This window comes from Gossypium hirsutum, chromosome D11 (genome assembly GCF_007990345.1).
Source record: "Gossypium hirsutum isolate 1008001.06 chromosome D11, Gossypium_hirsutum_v2.1, whole genome shotgun sequence".
NCBI lineage: Eukaryota > Viridiplantae > Streptophyta > Magnoliopsida > Malvales > Malvaceae > Gossypium > Gossypium hirsutum.
In genome coordinates, this window is record NC_053447.1 from 2,621,767 (window position 1) to 2,645,681 (window position 23,915).

At 34.2% G+C, this 23,915-nt stretch overlaps 3 protein-coding genes across 5 annotated transcripts; all 3 read right to left on the bottom strand.

Annotated features, from left to right (window-relative positions):
- Positions 1-1,197: 1,197 nt before the first annotated feature.
- LOC107911376 (LOB domain-containing protein 27) lies at positions 1,198-2,512 on the bottom strand. The gene is made up of 2 exons (XM_016839217.2): positions 1,523-2,512; positions 1,198-1,438 (listed from the first exon to the last, which is right to left on the bottom strand). The coding sequence occupies exons 1-2, from the start codon at positions 2,305-2,307 to the stop codon at positions 1,336-1,338; spliced, it is 888 nt and encodes a 295-aa protein (XP_016694706.1). The 5' UTR covers positions 2,308-2,512; the 3' UTR covers positions 1,198-1,335.
- Positions 2,513-3,457: 945 nt separating this feature from the next.
- Positions 3,458-11,805, bottom strand: LOC107912155 (uncharacterized). Of its 2 annotated transcripts, none has more exons than XM_041105485.1 (14): positions 8,900-11,805; positions 8,685-8,813; positions 8,393-8,584; positions 8,248-8,300; positions 7,840-8,116; positions 7,455-7,695; positions 6,668-6,781; positions 5,684-5,880; positions 5,354-5,569; positions 4,964-5,239; positions 4,720-4,867; positions 4,500-4,633; positions 4,288-4,374; positions 3,458-4,193 (listed from the first exon to the last, which is right to left on the bottom strand). In XM_041105485.1, exons 1-14 carry the CDS (start codon positions 11,456-11,458, stop codon positions 4,107-4,109), a joined length of 4,710 nt encoding a protein of 1,569 aa, XP_040961419.1. In that variant the 5' UTR covers positions 11,459-11,805; the 3' UTR covers positions 3,458-4,106. The 2 variants fall into 2 exon arrangements, with proteins under 2 accessions (XP_040961419.1, XP_016695715.2); XM_016840226.2 differs by having other exon boundaries at positions 7,389-7,695.
- A 6,853-nt stretch (positions 11,806-18,658) lies between these two features.
- Positions 18,659-23,102, bottom strand: LOC107912154 (pentatricopeptide repeat-containing protein At1g74750). Of its 2 annotated transcripts, none has more exons than XM_016840225.2 (2): positions 22,906-23,102; positions 18,659-21,618 (listed from the first exon to the last, which is right to left on the bottom strand). In XM_016840225.2, the coding sequence occupies exon 2, from the start codon at positions 21,613-21,615 to the stop codon at positions 19,033-19,035; it is 2,583 nt and encodes an 860-aa protein (XP_016695714.2). In that variant the 5' UTR covers positions 21,616-21,618; positions 22,906-23,102; the 3' UTR covers positions 18,659-19,032. The 2 variants fall into 2 exon arrangements, with proteins under 2 accessions (XP_016695714.2, XP_040961420.1); XM_041105486.1 differs by having other exon boundaries at positions 21,959-23,081.
- Between the last annotated feature and the right edge of the window lie 813 nt (positions 23,103-23,915).

Here is a 23,915-nt window from a genome sequence, read left to right on the forward strand (position 1 = left end):
TTAGTCAAATTAGATGATAATATAACATAAATAAATTTTTAAAAATAAATTCAAATAATTCTTATATATGTTATCATATAATTTATTAATAACATACATTATCGATATATCAAATATATACATCTAAAAAATTGTTTTATATTTTAATGTTTTAAAAGGTGACAATAGCAACCGGTTAATTTATTGTTGTTATGTCTTTTATTATGAATAATGAGATGTCTTATCCTTCTATCAAAACTTAATAATTTTAAATATATTGAAAAATCCTATAGAATAGATCTGTTTGGTCGAGTCACTTGGTTAGAAGGTTCGCCCAAAAAGTAGGAAAATTTAGGTAAAAATATAGACTCGAAAAATGAGCTTGGAAAAAAAAAATAGGCCTGTTTAGAAAACGGGTTAAGCCTCAAGTAAATTTTTTTTTTGCCCAAGCTCAGCCTAGCTTGAATTTGCAAAAAAAAAAAAATTGTTGTTTTGCTGTTATTTTCTTACAGTTTTGTTGTCATTTTACTATTTTGTTGTTATTATTTAGATATTGTATAACTTTTATTTTATTGTTAATTTTGCTACTATTTTAGAGACATTTGTTTGTTAAGTTGTACTTATCTTAGTATTATTTAAGTATAAAGACTTTTAATTAATTTTCAATTTGTTGGGAAATAATTATTTTAATATATTTAGTGTTTTTTTAATATTTTTATATTTTTTTAAATTAAAAACATGTTTGGTAAAAAAAGTAAAAAAAAAAGCTTCCAATGAAAATAGATTTGATTTTTTTTATAATTATAAAAACATAAGAACTAAAATTTAAAAAATCATGCATTTATATGGATTTGGATTAGGGTAACAAATTTGGTGTTTAAAATAGTTGAAAAATATATTTTTCCATATTTTCAAATTTGTTATAAGATTTATGTTCGATATTTGTGACTACCACCGACAATATCTTCTCCATAGTTCGTGAGTGATCCTTCGTTTTCTATAAGCATATTGCTTATTAAGAAGATAAGTGCATCACTTTCTCACTTTAATGAGAAAAGTGAGGTAGGCCTTGTCACTACACCCTAAAAAAGAATTTTTAAACTAGTTAAAAAAATTACACATATCATCTTGACATGGCTGGGTATATGATAATAATCTATACCAATTTTAAACTAATTAAAATATTTTAAAAAAAATGGTAAAACATGGAATCACTAAAGCCCAGAAATGTTCAACTCTTATTCTAGCAGTGGGATACACTGTATAGAATATCTAAACTATGAAGAAATGAAATAAAAGAATGTAAGTTGCAGCACATGGGCTTTCTTTTCTTTTTTCTCTGGCTGCTATTTTTCATCAGTGAACACTAGTGAGACTGAAGCAAGCAGCAGCATTCTTCAATTCATTATTGGGAACAAGTTCAATTGCTTGTGTTGTTTCTTTTGCTGAATCTTCACAACTGCACCATTCAAACCCACACCATCAATCCGTAAATCCCAATTTAATTCACACACACATATGATCATATATATATAATGATTACCTGGAATCATAAGGTTCTTTAGAATGAATAAAAAATTGTCTGTCATCGATAGTATCGAAGAAAGGATGAAGTTCATCGTAATCTTGAACAACTTCGTGTTGTATAACTAAAGGCTGCGTGTTTGAAACCAACAGCTGAGATTGAATTGCCATTAATGGATTATTCTCATTGCTGTTGGAGCTGCTGCTATTGTTTGTAGCAAGAAAAGGGTGTTGAATCCACAAAGAATTATTATTATTATTACTATTACTATTACTATTACTTTTATTATTATTTTGGTCCTTAGAATCTACGTAAGAAGAGCAATAACCAATGTTATTACTGTTAGAGTAGGAATGTTGCATCGAAACCGGCATGTCCGATACGGCGGTGAGAAAATGTAGACCGTTCGTAGGCGGTGCCATGCCTAGCTCTAGTTGCGAAGGCACCTCGTGGTGATGTTGTCTATACATTTCGAGTTGTGAAAGCACGGAGTGGAATTCCTCTTCGAGTAACTGAATTTGGTAATAAAGCTGACGGATGACACCCAAACAGCCGTAAACGGGGAACTTGTCACGAACATTAGCTTGGTATTTAATAGAACGCATGGCTTCGGCATGTTGAGAAGGATCTAAACTTTTAAGGATTTTAACGATGTTGCTAACGCCGAATAATTTGTGGGCGTTTTGGAAGACTTTGGTTTGGTCGGCTGGGAAATAAGGGGCGAGGAGACATTCGGGGATGCATTTTCGCCTTTGGTATTTGCAGGCGGCGCAGGCGCTGGTGGTGCCACTTTTGAGGGTCATGTTTGCATGGTATCATTAAACAGGGTTAACTGTGGGGGTGAAACACTAAACGGAGAAGAAGGAGCAAAGAAAATAGGGGAAGGGGGGGAGTTGAAACTGAAAATAGGGGTTTCGAAATTTGGGGTGAAAAGGTCTGATATCAGCGGATTTGGTGGATGTAAAAAAAAGACCGAGTAAAAAAGAGAAAAGGCGTAATTGGAAATGGGAAGTTGGGTTGGGTTTCCAAGTGTGTGACCGTTAGCTTAGGGGACATATATTGGGGAATTTAGGAGAATTCTAATTTTAAGGGGCTGCCTTAGGTTTAGGGTTGGGTACTTGTGTGTCACAAGTGTCGACGGTGGGTAACTTGGCAAGCAGCTAGTGCAAGATTTTAACGTTGAACCTTTAATAAATAATTATATATAACACAGTAAGATATATGCGAATGATTCTTGCATTTTCCTTTAATGAAGCATAACATAAGCTTACTTTTAATTATATTTTATATTTGAAATTAAAGTTAAAATTTATTAATATATATTTATTCAATATTCTAATTTAAAATTTAAAAAAGTTTGATTGTATCTTATATTTAATGATTTAATCCATTCACTTAATTTTCAAATAATCGCATATTTCAAAGATTATGATTGTAACTTCTAGTATAATTGTAGCTTTTTAAAACTAAACTGTGTATTTCAAATGAAAAACAAAAAAAAAATCTTGTTAAATCCAAAATAGCATCAATTATCTTAAAATTTAAAAAAAAATCAAAATTTTATAGTTACATAAGTATCAAAACATATTTTTTTAATAGTCTCCTGCTTAGAATCATGAATCCAAAAAAATGGCAAATATCCTCAATTCAAATTATTATTATGGTGAAAACATTTCAAATTATTTTAATCTTACATAATGAATAATAGTTTATATTTATAATTAATTATTCATTAACATTCATAAATAATATTTATCATTGACAAATAACTTTGAAATCCATAATGCAATAAAAAATTTCTATTCGTAATTATTATACAAAAACTCGAGAGTGAACCCTACTTAGTTCATAAAACCATGACTGAAGAAAAGCATCTACTAAATTCTCAAAAATAGTTACAAATACGGCAATGGTTGGTAGGAAAATGAAGAGGCAGTGAATGGGTGCAATTTCTTAACACAGATGTATGTATATTTCAAAATAGCAACAGCATCAGGGTGACAACAAAATTTTACTATAAGCTGAAATATCATGAGTTGAACACCGTAGGGTCCTGATGTTGACCCATACTTAACCTTCTCTTCAAAATATATTGGGGGAAATAATCTTTTGAACCAAAAAAAAAAAACCATCTACAACGGTTTCCATATCTAATATCTTCCCCACTTATATAATTGCTATATCCTCCTGTCAACAATCCTTGCTGCATTACATTCTCATTCAATAATGCCATTCATGGCTACCCATTCATATAATATTTCAGGGGTCTTTTTCCCCCTCGACCGGAGCCACTTTATCAGGAAGTTCCAAAATTCTTTGGTACATCATATCTTCCCTTAAAAACGACTTCACTTTCTCCTACAAAAACTCAAAGGAGTCCCAAAATTCTTCCCTTTCTTTTATACATCACAACTCTGGATTTACCATAACAAAACATCTCTGGCTTTCCTCTGGAACCAATTTTTGCATATTTTTACAGTATAAACTGCAATGTGACTATGAACAACACTTCAGTTGATAGCGAACCGATGCCAAAACCCATGTTAAGCTCAATGCTATCTTTGTGTATCAAATATTATGACAAGATTCAACAAAAAATTCTTTAGTTTACAGCTTCGAAGAAAAGAACCTGTGGTTGCAAGCGCCCCCGTTCACACATTGTAAGAACATCAGCCCAGCTACCAATTACCTGAACATCAAAAATCAGTTTTGTAGTACCAGAGATTAGAGAATACACTGGATGACATGACATGCCATACATCCATAATAGAACACAAACTTACCTTGACAGTTTGGTCATCATACATAACCCATCTTTCATGATCATGACTATAGGCAAAACAATGATAATGTTGCCCATAATAGCAAACCTGAGTTTAAAATCAAACCTTAAACATAATGTCCAATAATCACCCCTATTTCTGCATTTTAAAATTTGTACTCCAAACTAAAACACAAACACATGCAAAGACGAAAATAGACTGCGCATACGTACCACAGAGACCAAGTTATGCTTATTTTTGGGATCAATACCCCGATAAAGCACACTAATATCTATTTCATTAGTTAAGGCAGCCAGTGTTGCTGCTATGTCATCAGCACTTTCACATGTATTCTGCCAACCGAGAACTGCAAGACCAAAAATGATAATGATTTTAGAAGTATAAACCACTGAGTAACCAAGTATAAATTCATTTAATAACTTCAAGCACAACCTGTTGTGAAAACATGTGGTGGATTTGAGAGAATGTGATGGACATAGTTGAGCTTCCCACAGCCACCAGCCTCTGGATCACAAGCTAATTGATGGTTCCTCTCCACAAGATTTAAAAGCTCATCAAAGGAGCTTTCTTCACTCATAACCTGAAAGGTAAAAAAAAAGTGTCAGGAATAACCAAGAAAAGAAAATTGTTCAAAAGGAGTTCTAGAGTTTTTTCTCCATGCACAAAGGATAGACACCTTCATTGTTCGCAGTGCACTGGCATTTATGTTATGAAAGAAAGTAGTGTATTTCAAGTGTCTGGACTCCACACCACAACTGTAGCAATTCATTCGTTCAAAGATATCCATTCCAAAAAGAGAATGCACTGTACAAGCACTATTTGCACAATCCCAAGAGCCCGTGCAGTTGCTGTCTGTAGAATCAGCATCAGAAACACTTGAAGCAGAAGTAAAAGACCGATGAAGGCAATCAAATATTACGGCCAATACTTCAGAAGCATCGTTCATCTGACCCTGTAAATTGCTGCTATCTTTGTCAAATCTTTCAAACATAGACATCCATCTAAAATCGTAATTATGAGATATCTAACAATTAGAAATGCGATGTAGAATAAACACTGAACTTACCTCTTGGAAAAAGTTACTATCTGGATACAAGTTGCTAAGGGCTATTCTAAGTGATGTAGGGGCTACTGGTTCTCTCCATGCATCACTAGATGCAATGCTCAGGGCAGTGAAAATTTCATATAGTGCGCAGATAACACATGGATCTCCCACATGAACATGATCTGATGCTGATCTCCGCAAGAATTCATCACGAAACCGTCTCAAGTGCCACAATGACTGAAGTTAATACCAAAGGCAGCAAATGATTAGAAAGGGAAGATTACATAGAGGGCCAAGTTGAAGGACGGTGGGCTGAAAGAGACCAGGAATCACAGTATAAGAAAAACTAACCTGTATAATAACATTCAGAAAGCAATTATATTCGCCAACCTCATTCAGCAGACCCGTACCAAACACTTCAGTTTCTTTCAAACCTTCACCGGAGACCTCATTTGGTGAGTCACCATGGATTTTTACTTCCGAAGGTACCCTTTCTACTGCTTTCAAACTTGAAGCCAAGGGAAATCTCTGTTGTGCTTGGTATGTGTCTGAAAAATGACAATCACAAAGTTAGAAAGCTGCTGAAGCAGACCATCTACTCAAGAAAAATGAAAATTAGAAACTTAACGCCAAGACCATGTTTAACAGTATGTGCAGCTTTGCAGCCAAGCTGCAATCAATCATAAAGAACAACACTACACAACAGAACTATACTACAGTAAGGAATACCTCTGTTACAACAAAAAGTATCAGTCCAATTTATAAAAGTGGAACTTATCTCAGCAACTGACTGCTAAATACCGGCACACTTGCTAGAGTTGAGCTACAACTACCAAGTTAAATACAAATGCATGCATGTCAGATTATTCATGCACCTACACAATAGACTGCCAAATACAGGTACACTCAATAGAGTTTAGCCAAAACTACAAAGTTAAATACAAATGCATAACTAGGCAGCTTATTGTCAAAAAAATTTTGCACACTAGCCGATCAGATTGAGGACGCCAACACTTAACCTTTGCAACAAATACCCAGGAAAAAGTGTTTCGCCTGAGTTTGTCTCAACAAAAACTGAAGAAAAGCATTATTGACTGCAAAATATTCCTTAAAGAAGAACGAAGATTTTTCTTTTACCAATAAAAAATTCATAGGCGAAATCATTTTAAAGTCTGTTCATGAGATGCTAATGAGAAAATGGGTGAGAATTTACAGAACATACACTGAAACAGTTATATGGATGACTTGTTTCAAGATACCTAATCTCAAGTACAAATTTGCAAGTGTAGGGAAACAATAAGAAGCATGAAAAAGTAAATGCGGTAAGGACACTACCAAGACTTTGGCGAACGGCCTTCTTAAGGTTTGCTTGGAACCTTTCTTCGTCATCTTCCTCAGCTTGCAGTTGTCTTAAAGTCTTTGTACCACCTTCCCCAGATACAGGAGCAACTGGTTTTACAGAAACACCCACATCGACTTAGTTCCCAAATGGACAAATAAATCAGAAAAGCAGCTTACCACATAAAAACTAACAATAATAAAAAAATAGTAACACAAATTCACAATGACAGATGGTCTATAACCATTATGGCACAGTGATCAGAGCAGAATGTGGAATGGGATAGCATATAATAATGATTATATTTCCTCATACAACTTCATACACTTTATTCCTTGTATTCTAAAGCTTAGATAGTCATTTCCCCTCTACATAGTATAGATAGATAATAAGAGAATGCATGTGGAACGGGTTAACATATAATAATTTTTGCAGCTAACAAAATTAAGCAGGAAAATGTAACTTTCCAAAAGAAAACGTGGCAAGCGTTATATCTATACAACCTCATACTTAATTTTGTACCCTACCTAATAGTATAATACAAGGTAGTCAAAAGAATATTTTGAATAAGCAAAACAGAAAGAGAAGATAGGCCAATATTATAAGGATAAGAGTGTGGGTGAATGAGCCACACATGTCTAGACTTGATGTCCAGTAAATTAAAAAGCTCCAGCTCATCAAACCATAGATTTAATGTAGCATCAAAATAAGCTTTACCACTGCCAATGGGGCCACCATCAACATATCCAACTTGTTCTTCCACGTTGCCATGAGAGATTCTACCTTGAATGTTTTGATTTTCAGATGACAAGACTTGATACTTCCCATCAAGAAATTTGTTGTTACCCTTGTGTCGTCGACCCTTTCTTCCTGTCCATTGATTACTAGGAAAAAAACCATCATCTGGGACAGCACCCTTAGTGCCGGATGTAATAGAAGTCACTGGCACAGCTGAACCATTGGCAGCGCTCATTGGTATGCTATCCAATTTGTTTGTGACCTCGCTCCTCAGTGCCGAATGTTGCTGAAAAGAAAGTTTATAAAGTTTTCTGATTATCTCATCATGGTTCCTATAAAGGTAACAGCATGAATCACGTCTTGGCATGATATCTTACCAACTTTCCATCTCATCATGTATAAAGGAAAGAGTCACCAACATAATGCTCACCTGAATATCTAGATTACCATCATCCAAACATGCATCATGCAATCCATCAACCGCTTTCTCTGCATGTGTTTGAATAGTAATTGTATTTTGCTCAGCAAGGTGCTTCGGTTTAGCCCCATTCTCAATCCATCTTTGATACTCCAAAGTCTCCTCAAGCATCCTTTCCTCTTCTTCGAGCTCTATTTTTCGTCTAAATTCCTCTTCTTGCTGTTTTAAGTCATCATTATTCACAGAAACAACTTTAGAATCTAGATGGTCACCATCAGCTACCCCGGAACTGCAAGAAACACACATGAAAATGCACATTAATATTAAACTATACCAAAAGGTACTATCACCACTTGCAAAGAGAAGAATGATCAGAATAGATAATGAGAATATGCAAATGGAGAACAGCAGGAAATATACACTTGCTCAGCAGTCTCATCATTTAGCATATGCAGCTCATTTCCACCATAACCCTGAAACAGTAAGAAAACATTAGACCTGCACCATGGAACATGCAATTTAAGTTACTAGCAGCTGAATATTAAAAAATAAAAAGTAGCAATACCTTTGAATCCTTGGATTTTCTGAACTCCTTGTTCTTTTTCTTATCCTTGACTTTCTCCTGAGAATGTCTGGAATTACCACTTCCTCCTCGAGCAACCTTCTTAGCGTCACGTGCAAGCTCTGCTAAAAATGCTTCTCTCGCAGCATCAGATTTCTCAGTAGCATTTTTCTCAGCCATGTCCTCCAAGTGTGCCTGAATTTAAAAATGATAAATAAATAGATAAAGAGCATATCACGACATGGCATAGTCTATAAGAAATAGGACACGTAAAACCAATTAGCTTAATACAAACCCTCAAGTATGATTTCACTAAAGGCAGCATTATTGACTGATAATCATGTGCAGATACAGACTCAAGTTTGAGTTCCAACTGCTGCATCCCAGTAACGTTTCGCATAATTCGTGCATCGATTTTGCTTAGCTGCTTGACAAAATGAAACAATTAAGAATGGCAGGTTAAGAATCAATTCTTTATATTGAAAGTTGCACCTAAAGCAAATGACAGACCTCTAGAGATAATTGCTCCTTCTGTCTCTGAATGGCAACTTCTATGTAGGTGTCCGCTTGATGCAGATAATCCTTAGCTCTCCAGTCATCATCTTCCCCAGATTCCAAGTCACACAACTGAGAAGTCACACCGGCATAAGTATTCTCATAGCCAAATTGATTGATATTCAGTGCTTCTGCTTCTTGCAAAACATTTGTAATAGCATCTAACTCAAATCTACTGCTAAGGAACATATCATCACTCTCAGTCTCAACAAGTTCTTCTCTGTGCTTTCTAAGGACAGATTCGTAGCTTCGATGAACAGATTCAGTGGCAGTCTCCCTCTTCTTACCTTCTTCAAGACAGAGATCCTCTAAAGCTTGCAATGCTTCCTCGTAGCTCATATGGTCACATTTTCTCTCACAGAGACTCTGTAGGTGATAAAACTCCTTCTCCAGCATCTGGAGAATTTCTAGTCCTTGCTGTGTTTTCTCTGCTTTCATGTGTACCCATGATGCCAATTGATACTGACTTGAGGAGCCTGAAAAGATCCAGGACAGCAGAGCATCAGCATCCTGTACAAACTCATTTCCATTGCTACCTCTGGACTTTGCCAGGGCAGAATCTTCTATTGCTGCATCAGGCAATAAATGTTCATCCAATAGGAGACACGAAGCATCTGCATTAAGAACAATCTTCTCCTTAACCTCAAGAATCTTAGTAGCACCATTCACATCATCCACAGGAGTAGTCTTCTCAGAGTATCTAGCCAGACCACAAGAATGAGATAAGTCCTGCAGGAATTTGAGAACTTTTCTAAGCTGTGTAGATCCCAGAAAACAGATACACATGGGAGTTTGATCTACACCATGATTTAGAAGCTGAGAACCAGAAACCAGACTCTGCAACTCATCCATTGTGAACTGTATCACCTTGTTAAGATGGCTAGCAGCAAGGTACTTATGTCTAATAAGCAGTTCAAATGTGGCATGAATTCTTTCAAGCAACTTTGCACGCTCAGCATCAGCCACTGTTGGCCAACTATCAACAAGGGGATATGTTACAGAACCCTTGTTTCCATCGCATCCTTTGCACTCAATGCTAGAAACTTTCTCACAAACATTACCCTCTACACTACCACAACTGTAACTAACCCCAACGTTTTCCTTTGCAGGAGATGAATCCCATGCATCATCAAAGCAATCATTACACTGCTCATTACGGTCCCCAATCATTTTAATTGCAGCAGAAATATCCAAAGGATTCCAAGAACAGTTAAGGAGCATCTCTATCCACTCACTATCAATACTCTGTGGCAACACGTTCTGCATTTTTGGTATGAGGTTCCCCATATGCTCCTGAACAACATGCTGCATATGAGACTCTGAATCCGCAAATTTTTCACTACACCTACAACAAACCCAAAAGTTCCAAGTCTTATAAGCCTCCGCAAATTCTAAAGCCTCTGATAAGACATCACTTGCCAATCCATCTTTCACCAAACCAAAATACGCTTTGATGTCACTAACCCTAATTCTAAGCAGATCTCTCTTCAAGTCAATGCTCATTGAATTCCAATATGATCGAACCCAATCTTTCCTTTCAGCTGTAGAACCATTCTTCCTCCTCCTCCTATCTGCTCCTCTTTGCCCGCTTCCTGAAGTTAAATCCAGTTCATTCTTCTCGCCCTTGCTTTGCAACTGCGGTGAAGAAGAAGCTGCTTCAGATTTCTGCTGCTGCAACAACCTAGCAGCAGCAACTCTAACCTCAATTTCTTTCCTTCTTTCTTCTGGTGTCTTTGTAGCTTTCTTGATCTCATTAGGCCTTCTCGATGGCACTAGCCTAACCTCCATTGGATCATCAGTCACTCTCCGGACCGGAATAAACCTGAATTTCTCTTCTCCACTCCCCAAATTCTTCATCCAAGTAGAAATTGAAGCGATATGTGATTTCTGTATCAGCGACCTAAGCTCACTTTGCACTTGCAAAATCCTCGCTTCCGCAGTTAATGTTTGCTGTTGACTTTCTTCTTGTAAGCTTTCTTTAGCGGGATCCACCGGATTCTCAATGGCCAACGCGCGTTCGCATTCTTGAACCACTTCTTCATACTCTTTTGCATCGTTGGCCGTGTCATACAGTAAATTAGCATAAAAATGAGCAAATTCGATGGAGTTGGGTGATAACTCTACAGCTTTTCTGGCTGAATCTATCGCGCTTTTCAAATGCCGATTTTTAGCGTTAGGGTCATCCATGATGGACGCCACTTTCAAGCACACCGTGCCTTGAACGCGGTGAACTAGAGCGGCCTGAGCCGAGTTCTCGTGACGAGTGCACGATTCTTTCATCAACCGAAGCGCTTTCGTATGGTTGCCACGTCGGAGTGCCGTTAGGGCTCGCTCACAGTCAGCCTTAACCACAGACGACGAAGACGAACCATTCGATTCATCCGGAACACCAGCCGATACCCCGACCTTCGCATTATTCCTACTCAACTCAGCTTCACCTGAATCATTAACGACATTCACCAGCGCCGGCAACTGTTTTGAGCGCGGAGCAACGTTCTTCTTCTTGTGCCCCATCGATTATTATCTCAATCGAATCAACATGCATAAATCTTTCTTTTTCTTTTTTCTTTTTTCTTTTTCCTTTTCCTCTTTTCTCCTTGTGCTTTATCAATATATTTCCAGAGAAAAGATTTCAGAAAGAAAGAAAGAAAGATGAACTTACTGGAAATGCGAGGGATAAAGTGGTAGATTCAGAAAGGACGGTGACGGAAAATGATCGGCGATGAAACCGAAGCGTTAAAATAGCTTCGTAGTCGTCGTCTTCGTCTTCTTCTTCTCTAAGAGTGTGACAGACAAAGGCACCTATTCCATGGAAGGAAGAGGGTGAGACTTTGATTCGCGAGAAAGCTAAAATGGGGATTAACCAATTTTAATTTATATATAATTAATAACGATTGATTTTATTACTTAATGCTAAGCCCACTTTCCTTTTTTTATATATATATATATATTTAACATATACATGAACCAATAAATTTATTAGATTTATTTTGGCTTTTTTCGTGTTTAAAATAGTAAATATTATATTTCATTATTTTTATATAATAACTATGTTAAAAACAATATAATTTTCAAATTAAAATTATTTTTTAATATTAATTTACTTTTTAATTATAAAAATGAGAAATGTTATACGTTATTTAGAAGGGAGATGTGAAGAATAATAGAATATAAAATTTTCAGGAAAGGTGAAGCTTTTCACACCAACCAACGAAGGGTAGGTGTAAGCAATTTAAACTTTGTAAAAGAAAATATTAGCTTTTTATGATAAAAAGATATTATCTTTTTTAATTATTTAATAAATTAATTCGTTCATGCATAATTTATACATGTAAGAACGAAATGATGTCCAAAATTCTAAATTTCAAATCCAATCCAATCTATATCTTGTTAATTATATAACAACTAATTTTTAATAATAATAATTAATTTGTTTTTAATTTAATATATATGAATTAATTTATTTAATTTTTTTAAGTAAAGAAAACCAGATGTAATCTAACCTCTAATATAAAAGTCTTGACCGGGATTAATTAATTTTAATTTTTATATAATGAATAATAACAAAATTTATTACTTCATGCAAATTCTCACAAGTTTTGCATGAGATATATTTTTATATATAATAAAATCTAAATCAAGGTAGCAAGTGATGTTCGTTGTTCAAGTCAATTATTTTATTATTTATGATTTTTTATTATTTTATGAGAGTTATATTTAAATGTAATTTTAATGTATGAAATAGAATTTATACATTCACATTAGACTTTATACTCAATTTTTATTAACAAGCTAAAAATATTTAAAATTAATATTTTATATATCATAATATTAACATCACGTTTAAGATATTTTAACTTTTTCGCATTAAGTTTTTTTTACAATAACATTAAATATATAAAATTTTAAATCAATTTTTTAAAAATATATATATAGTTTCATGGGGGAATGATTCCAAATATTCATCCTCTAGTGGCCCAAACTATACTAGGGACCAATTCTTCCAAACTCCTTAGGGGATCGAAATTGGAGACAATTGACTAAATACAAAATCATTTTATTTATCCATTTAAATTAAATAAATAATCCAATAAATTGCTTTTTAACTAAAATTTTAGTTATTATCATTTAATTTTCAGTAAATAAATGTATATAAACATTTAATTTTAAGTTATTATAAAATTAATCTATTTCAAATATAATAAAAGTAGTGAATGGAAGGGGGGTTGATTACTTAGACCAAGTAGGCATAAGTTGTGTTTCTTAATGGAACAAATGGCATCTTAAGTATAAATATATATGAGATCTTGATGTTTACTTGCAATGTCTCGGGCAATTTACCAATAAAAGTTCTTTTTTTTTAAATTTACTGAAATGACCCAACTATTTAATTATTTACCGGAATGGTCTATTTTCCGCGAAATCGCGTCCACGTCAGCGCGATGTCAGGGTACGCGACAGGAAATCGCGTCCACGTCAGCCCGACTTTATGACGTGGACGGAAATCGTGCCCTAGAGGACGCGATTTGCTGACGTGGCATGAACAGTTTATGTTTTTTAGCTTGAAAAACTTTGAAAGGCCATAACTTTTGGCTCGGTTGTCCGATTGAGACGATTTTTTTTATTTCAAATAACTTTTTGAGATCTACGCGCTGAAAAACTGCTTAGAGATGAATAGGGACTAATTTGTAAAGTATAATTTGTTAGTTACGAGTATAGGGACTAAAGTGTTATTATTTCAAAATTAGCATGAAATTTTTGTATTTAAGAATATTTGAATGTTATGGAAGGATGAAATTGAATTTGAATTGAAAAACGAAGCTTAGATTTGAAAATATGACTATTTAGGTTTTAGGGACTAAATTGAATAAAATAGAAAATTTTAGGGAACTTCTCAAAAGTGGAATGAGCTGACTTATACCCATAACAGGATGATATAAGACAATTCTGTAAAAAAAGATCTGGTGTTTACTTCAAATAAATAAAGAAAATAATGATTTGAATGTTTCAAAATTCAATTTTAAACCGAAAAAATCAAAATTTAGGGGCAAAAAATGATATTTTTCGATGAAAACTACGGCAAACCGCCTTCGGCGGTTTGTCAGCGCGTAGATCTCGAAAATTTATTCGCAATAAAAAAAATCGTCTCAATCGGACAACCGAGCGAAAAGTTATAGCATTTCAAAGTTTTCCAAACTTAAAAATATAAATTGTTCATCCACGTCAGCAAATCGCTTCCTCGTAGGCACGATTTGTGTCCACATAAGCAAATCGTGTTGACGTGGATGCGATGTCTTGACACGTACCCTGACATCGCGCTGACGTGGACGCGATTTCATGGAAAATGGTCCATTCCGGTAAATAATCAAAAAATCGGCCCATTTCAATAAATTTAAAAAAAAACGGCTTTTATTGGTAAATTATCTCAATGTCTCATTATCCATATTTATAAATATATAAATTTATTTTAAAAGTCTAAAAAGATCAACAGGAGACACGCATATATAGTATAAATGTTTTTGTTATGTTACAAATTTAACACAACATAAAATTAAAACCAGTGCTGATATTGATATTGTAATGGTGCCATTAAAATTAATTGTAAGATTTGTATTTTTAAAATAGATAATTATAAATTTTGAATATTGAATCATAAAATCAATATAAAATAATATAATATAATCAAAATTCATTAAAATAGTATTAATGCTGGAATGGTAATTTTTTTTTATTTTTTATTTTTATAATTGGGGGTGGAGGGTGGAATTACTTGAGATCAAACCCTACCTCTCATGCCTCATAACTTAGGCCATGTTCTAATAACTTAGGCCATGTTCTATAATGCTTCTCAGATGAGTTTTTTCATTAAAAAATATTTTTCCCTAAAAAGCAATAAAGAACAAATATTAGTGTAGAAATTTTTTTAACTTATTTTAAGTGCTTTTTCGCAGATGAAAAAGCAGAAATTTTTAACTTTTTTCAGCCCAAAAGTGTTTTTGGCTGGTATTTTACTTTTTTAACCTTACTATTTCTTCTTTCAAATACATTTGAAATAAAATAATACGAATGTGTTAAAAGCATTAATTAAAAATAAAAAATATTTTTTAAATAATACAATTGTGTCAATATCTAATTATTATATTTAAATATTTAAATATAGTTTATATATTCTAATTAAATTTAATAAATAATTAATATTAATTACTTAGAAATATTTAAAATTAATATTATATATTAAAATATTAACAATAAGTTATAATAAATTATTTTTTATATTTTTACTAAAATATCATAATATTAACTAATTTGAACATTATTTAAATACACATCTGTTACTTTATAATATCATATCTAAAATGGACATTTTATTTCTCAAAAGCACTTTTTAACAGCAATACTAAACACTCAAATTTTTCAAAAGCACTTCTCAAAAGTACTTCTCCGCAACACTTTTCAAAAGCATTGCCAAACTAGTCATTAATGTTCTTGCCGCTAGATTAAGAGGTTGTTGAGAGACGTATAGCCAGGAATTTTTTTTTAGAGGGAGTTGAAATTAAATTGTATTTTTTATGATAGTTAAAATGTAATTTCACCATTTAAATAGACTATATCTTTGTAAATTTTAAATGATTAAATCTAATTTTTATCATTTTTAAGGGAAGTAAAGTGTAATTTTATATTTACTAATTTAAAATTTTTAAAAATTTAAAGGGCCTAAATGAAAATTTTTTATTTTAAGGGGGCGGGCCTCTACCAACACCTAGCTACGCACCTCGTCGTTAGCATGTGTGATAATATTTTTACATTTATTTTTATCATTCATATAATTATTTATTTTTAGTTATTTTATAAAAATAAAATTATGCTGAATCATCTTAGCACTAAGATTTTTAGAATCGGACTAATGATCAAACCAATCAGACCACCTATTTGTCAGTCTCGATGGTTGGTCCATCCAGTTTAATTAAATAAATCATTAAAAATTTAGAAAAAATATTTAAATTCCAATTCGTTCAACCAGTCCATACCGATTCTTAAGTCAACCAACCTCTCTCCAAATTAGTTATTCGACTAACTATTCAAATGACCTTACTTAGCACAGTTGGCGTCATTACTATTACAATAACAAAGAATATATAAGTTTAAGTGCATTTAAGTGTGTTTTTCTACCATTTGAGGATTACGAGTAAAAATATTTATTATATTAAAAAATAATACATATATACATTGAACTTATACGTTTATTTTTATTAAAAATAACTTTAAAAGAGGTTGTTATTGTAAAAGCACAAGACTCACTGTGTAATCCAAATGACTCAACATGCCAAATAAAAAGAATATACCTCAATTTATTCCATCTCAAATTCTCACCAATAGGGAAGATGAAAGAAACCTAAATACAAGTATGATATAATTTATTAAAAAACCTGTTGTTAAAGCTAAAGTACAAAATAAAAGGTAAGAATACTATGAAAGATTTTGTATTAAGTGTTAGATTATATTTTATCTCTTAAAAGACAATTGAATTAGTCCTTATACATTAAACTCGATTCAACCAGTCTATACTAATTTTCGGGTCAACTAGTTCAATACCTTTCTCCATTCTAATAAATGTTTGTCAAAAAATCAGCTTGCTTACTTGGTTTAACATCTTTGATGATTTTCTTCATTGTAATAAATATTTGGTTTGAAGCATGATTTTACCTTTAATCTATATCACTTTTTTTACATTGGTATTTAAGCTTTTTTTTCTTCATAATTTTAAAGTCCCATATTTAAATATCATAGAATTTAATCTAAATTTATTTTGACGAATTAATTATTGATATAATATTCAATACCGAATACCATTTTTTAAATGCAAGACATGTGGGAGGAAAAGGAAGTGAATAACACAATACGTTAATCTTTAAAAATACAATATTTTTCATTTAAGATGTTAAAAAAATTAAAATTAAAAGATGAATAGTTTAGAGGAGCTAGAATTAAAATATTGTTGTTTTTTTTTTCTAAATTCGAAAGTTAAAATATTCTCATCTAACCAATAGAGAAACCTTCATATATTAGTGTTTCTACCAATAATATAACTGAGTTTACTAGCTCAATTGGTTGTAGATTCATGCTACTAACACGAAGGCAGTAGGTTTGAAACTTGTAGGCCAAATAATTTATATTTAGTTTTTTATCTTTGGCGGGACAGAGGTTGTGGAGGCAAAGGCAGGTACAGGGTCTGCCACCTTGTCCACGGCCTATTGATACGTTACCACCCATACACACCTACTTTATTTGCTTTTCTTCAGATTCTGTTGTGCTGCAAATAATTGATCCTTAAAGCTATAAATAGGCAATTAGGTCCAGCCATGTTTTCATCTTTTGCACTTGTTTTTCCAGCTTGTATCATGAGATTGCTCCTCTCCATGTGGACGACCTCTATTAGAGAAGTTATTCAATAAAGATTTGTCTTTTCTTCTAGAGTTCGTAGTCTACCAAGTTACCTTTGCTTCTATCACCTGTGCAGCCCCAAATTTTGTAGAATCATCCCTTCACGCTTTGGATGGAGATTGGGACATCTAGGAGTGCTCTTTCATGCAGTCCATCAGACTGATTTCCATTATGGGTTGAAGCTTTGATTCCATCTGAACTCATACGCTTATCCAAGTACAAAGAGAAGGCTTTGGAAGCTCTTAAGCCAAAATTAAAGGCCAGCATCGAGAAGGGAATTGCATTCATGCAGAAGCAACCGGTTATCACTTAAAACCCAAGTTTTCGACATATCAAAACTCTGCTCTCGAGAGATAGCTAGGGCTGCATCAGTGGTTTCAGTTTAGCAGAACCGAAGTTTGTTTGATTTATTTTTCCAATTACATCACAGAATACCAAATTTAGAGGGGCATTTTGATGTTTGTAGAATGTAGATGAGAAAAATATAAACATTTCTGAATCAGGACTTTCGACAATCTCAAATAAATGCTGCATTTTAACTTTCTTTTAATCCCGGCCAACATCCTTCAAACAAAGTAGCAATACTAGGGATGTGCATTTTTTTTTGTTTTAATCAAATTTAAATTTAAATCATTAATATTTTAGAGGAGTTAAAACTAAAATATTATCTTTTTTTAATCCAAAAATTAATATATTACCATCTAACCAATGAAGAAAACCTACATATATATATATATTTTTTTACAAGCGAAACAACTGAGTTTATTAGCTTGGTTGATTGTAGCTTCATGCTACTAACATAAAGATTTCAAGTTCAAAGCTTGTAGATTAAATAATTCGATTTTTATTTATTCTATCTGGTTAAAATAATAATTGCCATTAAAATGGACTGAACCCTATCTTTTCCAATGTTAATTGCGTTGTGTTTATTCCAATTCATAATTACATGAATTTTTCAAGTAAAAATCGTTTTTATGAATTTTCGGGTGTTAATGAAGTTTTTGGACCGTTATCCCGGTCGACTCCTACTCCTATTGGCTAACTCAATCTGATTCAAAGATTTTTATCAATTAATTTTATAGATTTACTTTATCAACAAAATCACAGGATGAAGTTGATGGCAAATGACTAGGGAACCGCGCCATTGTCAAATTAAGCAATTTTAACTCACGTCAGTTCTCAGATTGCCCCCACCGGTGATCAACGGTACTCGTATTTCAGCTGCATCGATAGCTTACAGTCAGCAAATTTCTAAACCAGAGAAAATGGAAGGGTTAAAATCATCACATACTGAAATTTAAAAAAATAGAAAAATGACAAATCTGTCTGCAAATTCCCTGTTCAAGTTGGATCATTTACATAAACTTCTAAGCCAAAAGTTTTTGCCATTAACACTATATATATATCTATATATATCCTGCTGCTCAATAGACCGGTCGCCATTGCATAGCACTTGGATCCAATATCGGGGTTCGAATTTTCAATCAAAAGCTAATCTTAACTGTAACATGATGAAGAAGCTGCCATCAGCTCCTTATTTAACTTCTAAAACTTTGAAAGGCTGCGAATAATTTAAATAAATATACAAAACCTCTTCCTCTACTACATCCTCCAACAAAATTCTGTTGTGCTACGAGGACGGCAAGCTAAAGTAAATGCATCCGCTCCACGTATGATTGAAGTAACCATCTGTTAAGAGGCTCTCCACACCCTATGAAACACCCGGAATTGCCATTCTCGGTGAAAAATGGAAAGCTAAAAATACTGAGAAGATCCTGAACAGCTTGTCTCACAAGTGATGATCCGGTAACCCTGCTCCGCCTGCCCCATCCAGTCACTATATCAATCCTGCTGGGACTGATACCAGAAACTAGCATTTGCTGGCGAAACCAGGCAAGTGTCCTAGACAATGCTGTTACAGCAGTACCATCCGACATCACATGTAGGTTGATTAGCCAATAACATGAGCTTTTCTCTCTAACAGCTTCTGGGTACACATTTTTCTCTGCAGCTACCTCCCAAACAGACCCAGCTTCCTCCTTAAGCCCCGATTTGTGAAGAAAATCCACAACAGCATCCACCAGCCCCCTCTTGCTCTCTCTATCCTCACTGTGCATCATATCCAAGAACTTATCCACATGGTCCCGCACATTTCGGCCACCAGGTCCTGCTGAAGGCATAGACAGCAGAAACATATGTGCGGGATGACCTGTGACAGCCATGAGCTGGGAACAAATCCCCATATCATATGGTGACCTGGCTTCTGTACAATAACTCAGGAGCAAGGTATAAGTTTGCAGAGAAGGATTTAAACCCAAATCCAGCATGCTTTGTAGCAAGTTATAAGCATCAGGCAACCTGTGTACTCGAAGGAAAGCGCTGAGCAAAGAATTGTAAGTAGGAACATTGGGGCGCAACCCAGCTTGCAGCATGGCCTGATACCATCGCCAAGCCTTCTCAATATTACCGGCCTTACCCCATAAGTCAACCAGCAGGCCGTAAACAGGTTCATCTGGCACCCAGTTTTTCCTTTTCATCTCACCGAAAATTGCTTCTGCTTCATCCAAATATCCAGAGTGTCCAAGCACCTCCATTACTATGCTGTACGTGACCTTGTCAGGTTCAAATCCAGCATTCTGCATATCACGGTAAAGTTTTAATGCGCTGTCATAGTTCCTTGCCTTTGCTTGTAAAGCAATCATGATGTTGTAAGTAACTAGATTAGGAACACAACCATGATCGACCATTTCACAAAACAGCCTGTCGGCAGCGGGTAAGTGCCCAGCTTTTCCGAGACAGTTGATTATCACACTATAAGTGAAGGTATCAGGCGAAAGGCCAACTGCTTGCATTCTTTGGTACAAGTCCATGGCAACATCAAGAAACCCGGCTTTGGCGTGGATATCAATAAGAGTACAATACGTGACACGATCAGGTTCACAACCTATTTCCTGCATTTGATTGAACACGTTCATAGCTTCATTCAAGTAATTTGCACGTCCATAACTATGAATAAGACGATTGTATGTCACAACATTTGGCTGACATTCATCCTTCACCATCTGATCAAGCAATCTATTTATTGACCCGAACTGCCTTGCACGACCAAGGATACCCACCATGGTAGTGTATGTATGACCATCATGCTTGAATCCAGCCTGCTTTTTTAACCAATAGAAAAAGCCAAGAGCAACTGCAGGATCTTGTATTTGCTTTAGCACTTGGTTCGCTTGATATGCATCCATTGAAAAGTTGAGATTTTTAAGAGCTTGCTCGGCAGCAGAGCCCCACTTCAGCTGTCGCAATATCTGGGATACACTTTCCACAACATGCCCCATGCCTCCTAAAGGTCTGGTCATACAAACTCCGGTGGTTGCCGTTTTCATGTCTCCAAAGGATTTCCTAAAACCATCTATGCCAGGATCCGAAACCTTTGCATGAGAAGGTATTACATTGGAATTCAAGTTCGACATAAAATGATGAGACTGAGCTTTCACTCTCTGTGGTATAGGCTTCCTCCTATCATAAGTGTTTGCAGAACTACTATGAGTTTCTGATGAATCCACAAATTCCGCATTTGAAACTCGCTTGTAACCTCTAACAAAATTGGATTTATTATTACCTCTATCTTTCGTACCATTGTAGCTAACTGTTGACTTATCCCCAGCTGCTATTTCAGATGATGGTTTCGGATTGACTTTGGCAATGTTCTCTCGTTTGACAGACCTGAAAGCTGGGGATTTTATATTTGGAAGTGACCTTGTCGATTCGACCACACAACGTCCAGGTGAGCCTAATATCGTACCCCCATCAGACAAAGGAAGCTTATAATTCATCAGGTCGGACAAGAACGATACAGCTTCAATGCCAACTTTAACAAATTGGTCAGAAATAGTAGCTGATGCATGTTCATCATGTTGAATAGTATTAGCGCTGCCGGCAGAATTTACAATGTTAGATCTACGCAACGGAATAGGATTGGAGACAAGCTGTGGTGCTCTCTCAGCTTCATGAGAATCAACAGCTTGGGATACAATCGCCAACTTCAGAGCTCCCCTGGATGAGGATTTTGACAAAGCTTCATTTCTTATGTTCTGCCTTCTTGAAACACAGGACTCGTCTTCAGGGCACGTGCATGAATTCCCATCTGCAGCAGTACCTCGTGAGCCACTAAATAGAAATGTCCTTGCACCATTGGAGAGATTACCGATATGCTTTGCTCGTAACATGATCTGCACACACAGACCAGAAAATTTTTCAAAGGAAGAAAAGTTTAACCCCTGTGTATCAATCATTAAGAAAAACATTGATAATACAAAGACAAGGCACTAAAACAAGCCAAAGGCAAAGAGGATAATCTGCATATTTGCTACAAAACAAATAGCGTTACATGCCACTAAATGTCAGCTAATTATATTTTGAGACAGATGAATATCATATGAACAATTTTAAAACCCGCATTGCCCTTCGATATCTTCATAACAGCTGGAAAAACAATAGAACAGGTTACACATCACAGAATGAGAAGTTATTGCGTCTAGACATCGTATAGAGCATATGAACAAGAATCACCTTAAACCAATGACTTCACTCTGCTGCACGGAATAAACAAGGAGCCTGTTTTTTATAATCTATAAATTGTATGTTTCTAAAAGATTTTTCAGCTCTAACTCCTCTTTATCAATTCCAAATGGGAGAACTCCATGTGCCTACAACATTTTTACCAGTAATACAAACATTCCGGATACCTTATCTACACTCTGCAACCGTAGAAGAATGGTACCGATCCCAGAGGTGACATTCAAACACTTATAATGTGACAGAGAAACATAATTAGTCAAAAAGAATGATTCCTCCTTTTACCTGTCAAAAGAAATAATCCATTGCATCCACTATTTTCCCTACTAACAGTTCAAAATCCACCAAAAATCAAACATAAGTTTGGTCTACATCATTGATCTCCGAAAGCAGTAGGAAAATAAGAAAATTTCTCGAACTAGATCTAAAAAATTACATAATTTGGCAGCCCTTTCACCTCTTTTAGCAAGCAATTCTCCATTCACTTTAGCCTACTCTAAATGACAACAAAATCAGTCACCCGCAAAAGAAAACCAATCAAATATATTGCAAATAACTTCAATTAACACCAAGTGCTTTGTTTTACACAACAGATCAATAAGAACAACAAAAGGACACGGGCAACCCCAAATCCCCCTTAAAAACGCTTCTTTTCCTTTGACTAACCTCTTAATGCTGTTAACAATTTAAACCCAAAATAAAACAAGTTCCAATTTCCTTTTAGAACGAACCAACAAAGCCTATATACTTAATCATGAAGTAAAGAAGGAAAAAAAGAAATTATCCATTAATAATAAAAAAAACATAAAGGTCTGTTTTTAAATGGTGCAATATAAAACCAAAAGAGCTGAAACCCAGTAAAGGAATGATATTAAGTTATTAACATAATGCAAAAAATTTAAAACAAGGAAAAGGATCGTAGTTTATGTGAAGAAAAATACCTGAAAATAAAGTTAAAGCTTCTGGGTCTGTTACAGAAAGCAGAGAAAGAAAGGAGAAGCCTCCGTAAATTTTTATTTAGAGAAAGAGAAACAGAGGCGGCTCTCTTCTTGCCTTTCTCTATGTTGTCAACCCTTTTTTCTTCTTTCTTTTTTTTTTTTTTTCTTCCAAGCAATTTGGGAGTGGCTGTGACGGTAGCAGTTTATCACAGCTTTGCCTTTTCTCTTCAAAATTTTGCTTTTCTTTAATGGGTTAATGTTACATTTGGTACCCGAGTTTGGATTCAATATTCAATTTGGTACTTGAGGTTTTTTTTTCCAATGGCTTCAATTTTCAATTTGGTACCAAGACCAAATAGCATCATGTGACCCTAACACATGTTCTCTAGTAAAAATACGATAGATACTTAATTAGGACAAAAAAAATGATCGAGTACCAAATTGAATACTGAAACTAAACTCAAATACCAAATCAAGACAAAAGAGATATCAAATTAAACATTGAAACTAATTTTAAGTACCAAATTGTATATTAACCCTTTTCATAAATATATAATCCGGTGTCTCTTACAAACTCCTATTTTTGCCTTTATAAAAATAAAAACAAAAAAATAAATTTTAAAATAAAATAACAAAATTAAAAATGATTAACACTATCTTTAGGGTAATTAAATATGAAGAACTAGAGATTTGCAATTAATTTATTTCATCTTTTGTGAATGAGGGTTTCCTTTGGGTTGTAAATATATGGAGATAAAGGTAGACAACCAAGCAACCACTGGGGTCTTTGTGGCTGCGAGGTTAGCCTTAAAAAAAAATCATTCCATTATGCTTTAATTTTATTTGGAAATTTTATATTTTTATTACACTTAAAAAAAAACTCTTTAATTTTATTTAACATGTAATAAACCTCAGTCCTTTTCATCGTATTAAGAAATTAACCTTTAATTAATATTTAATACCTAAATAAACTTTTAGCATGAATCAATTTTTTGTCTTTCATTTGAAATAAA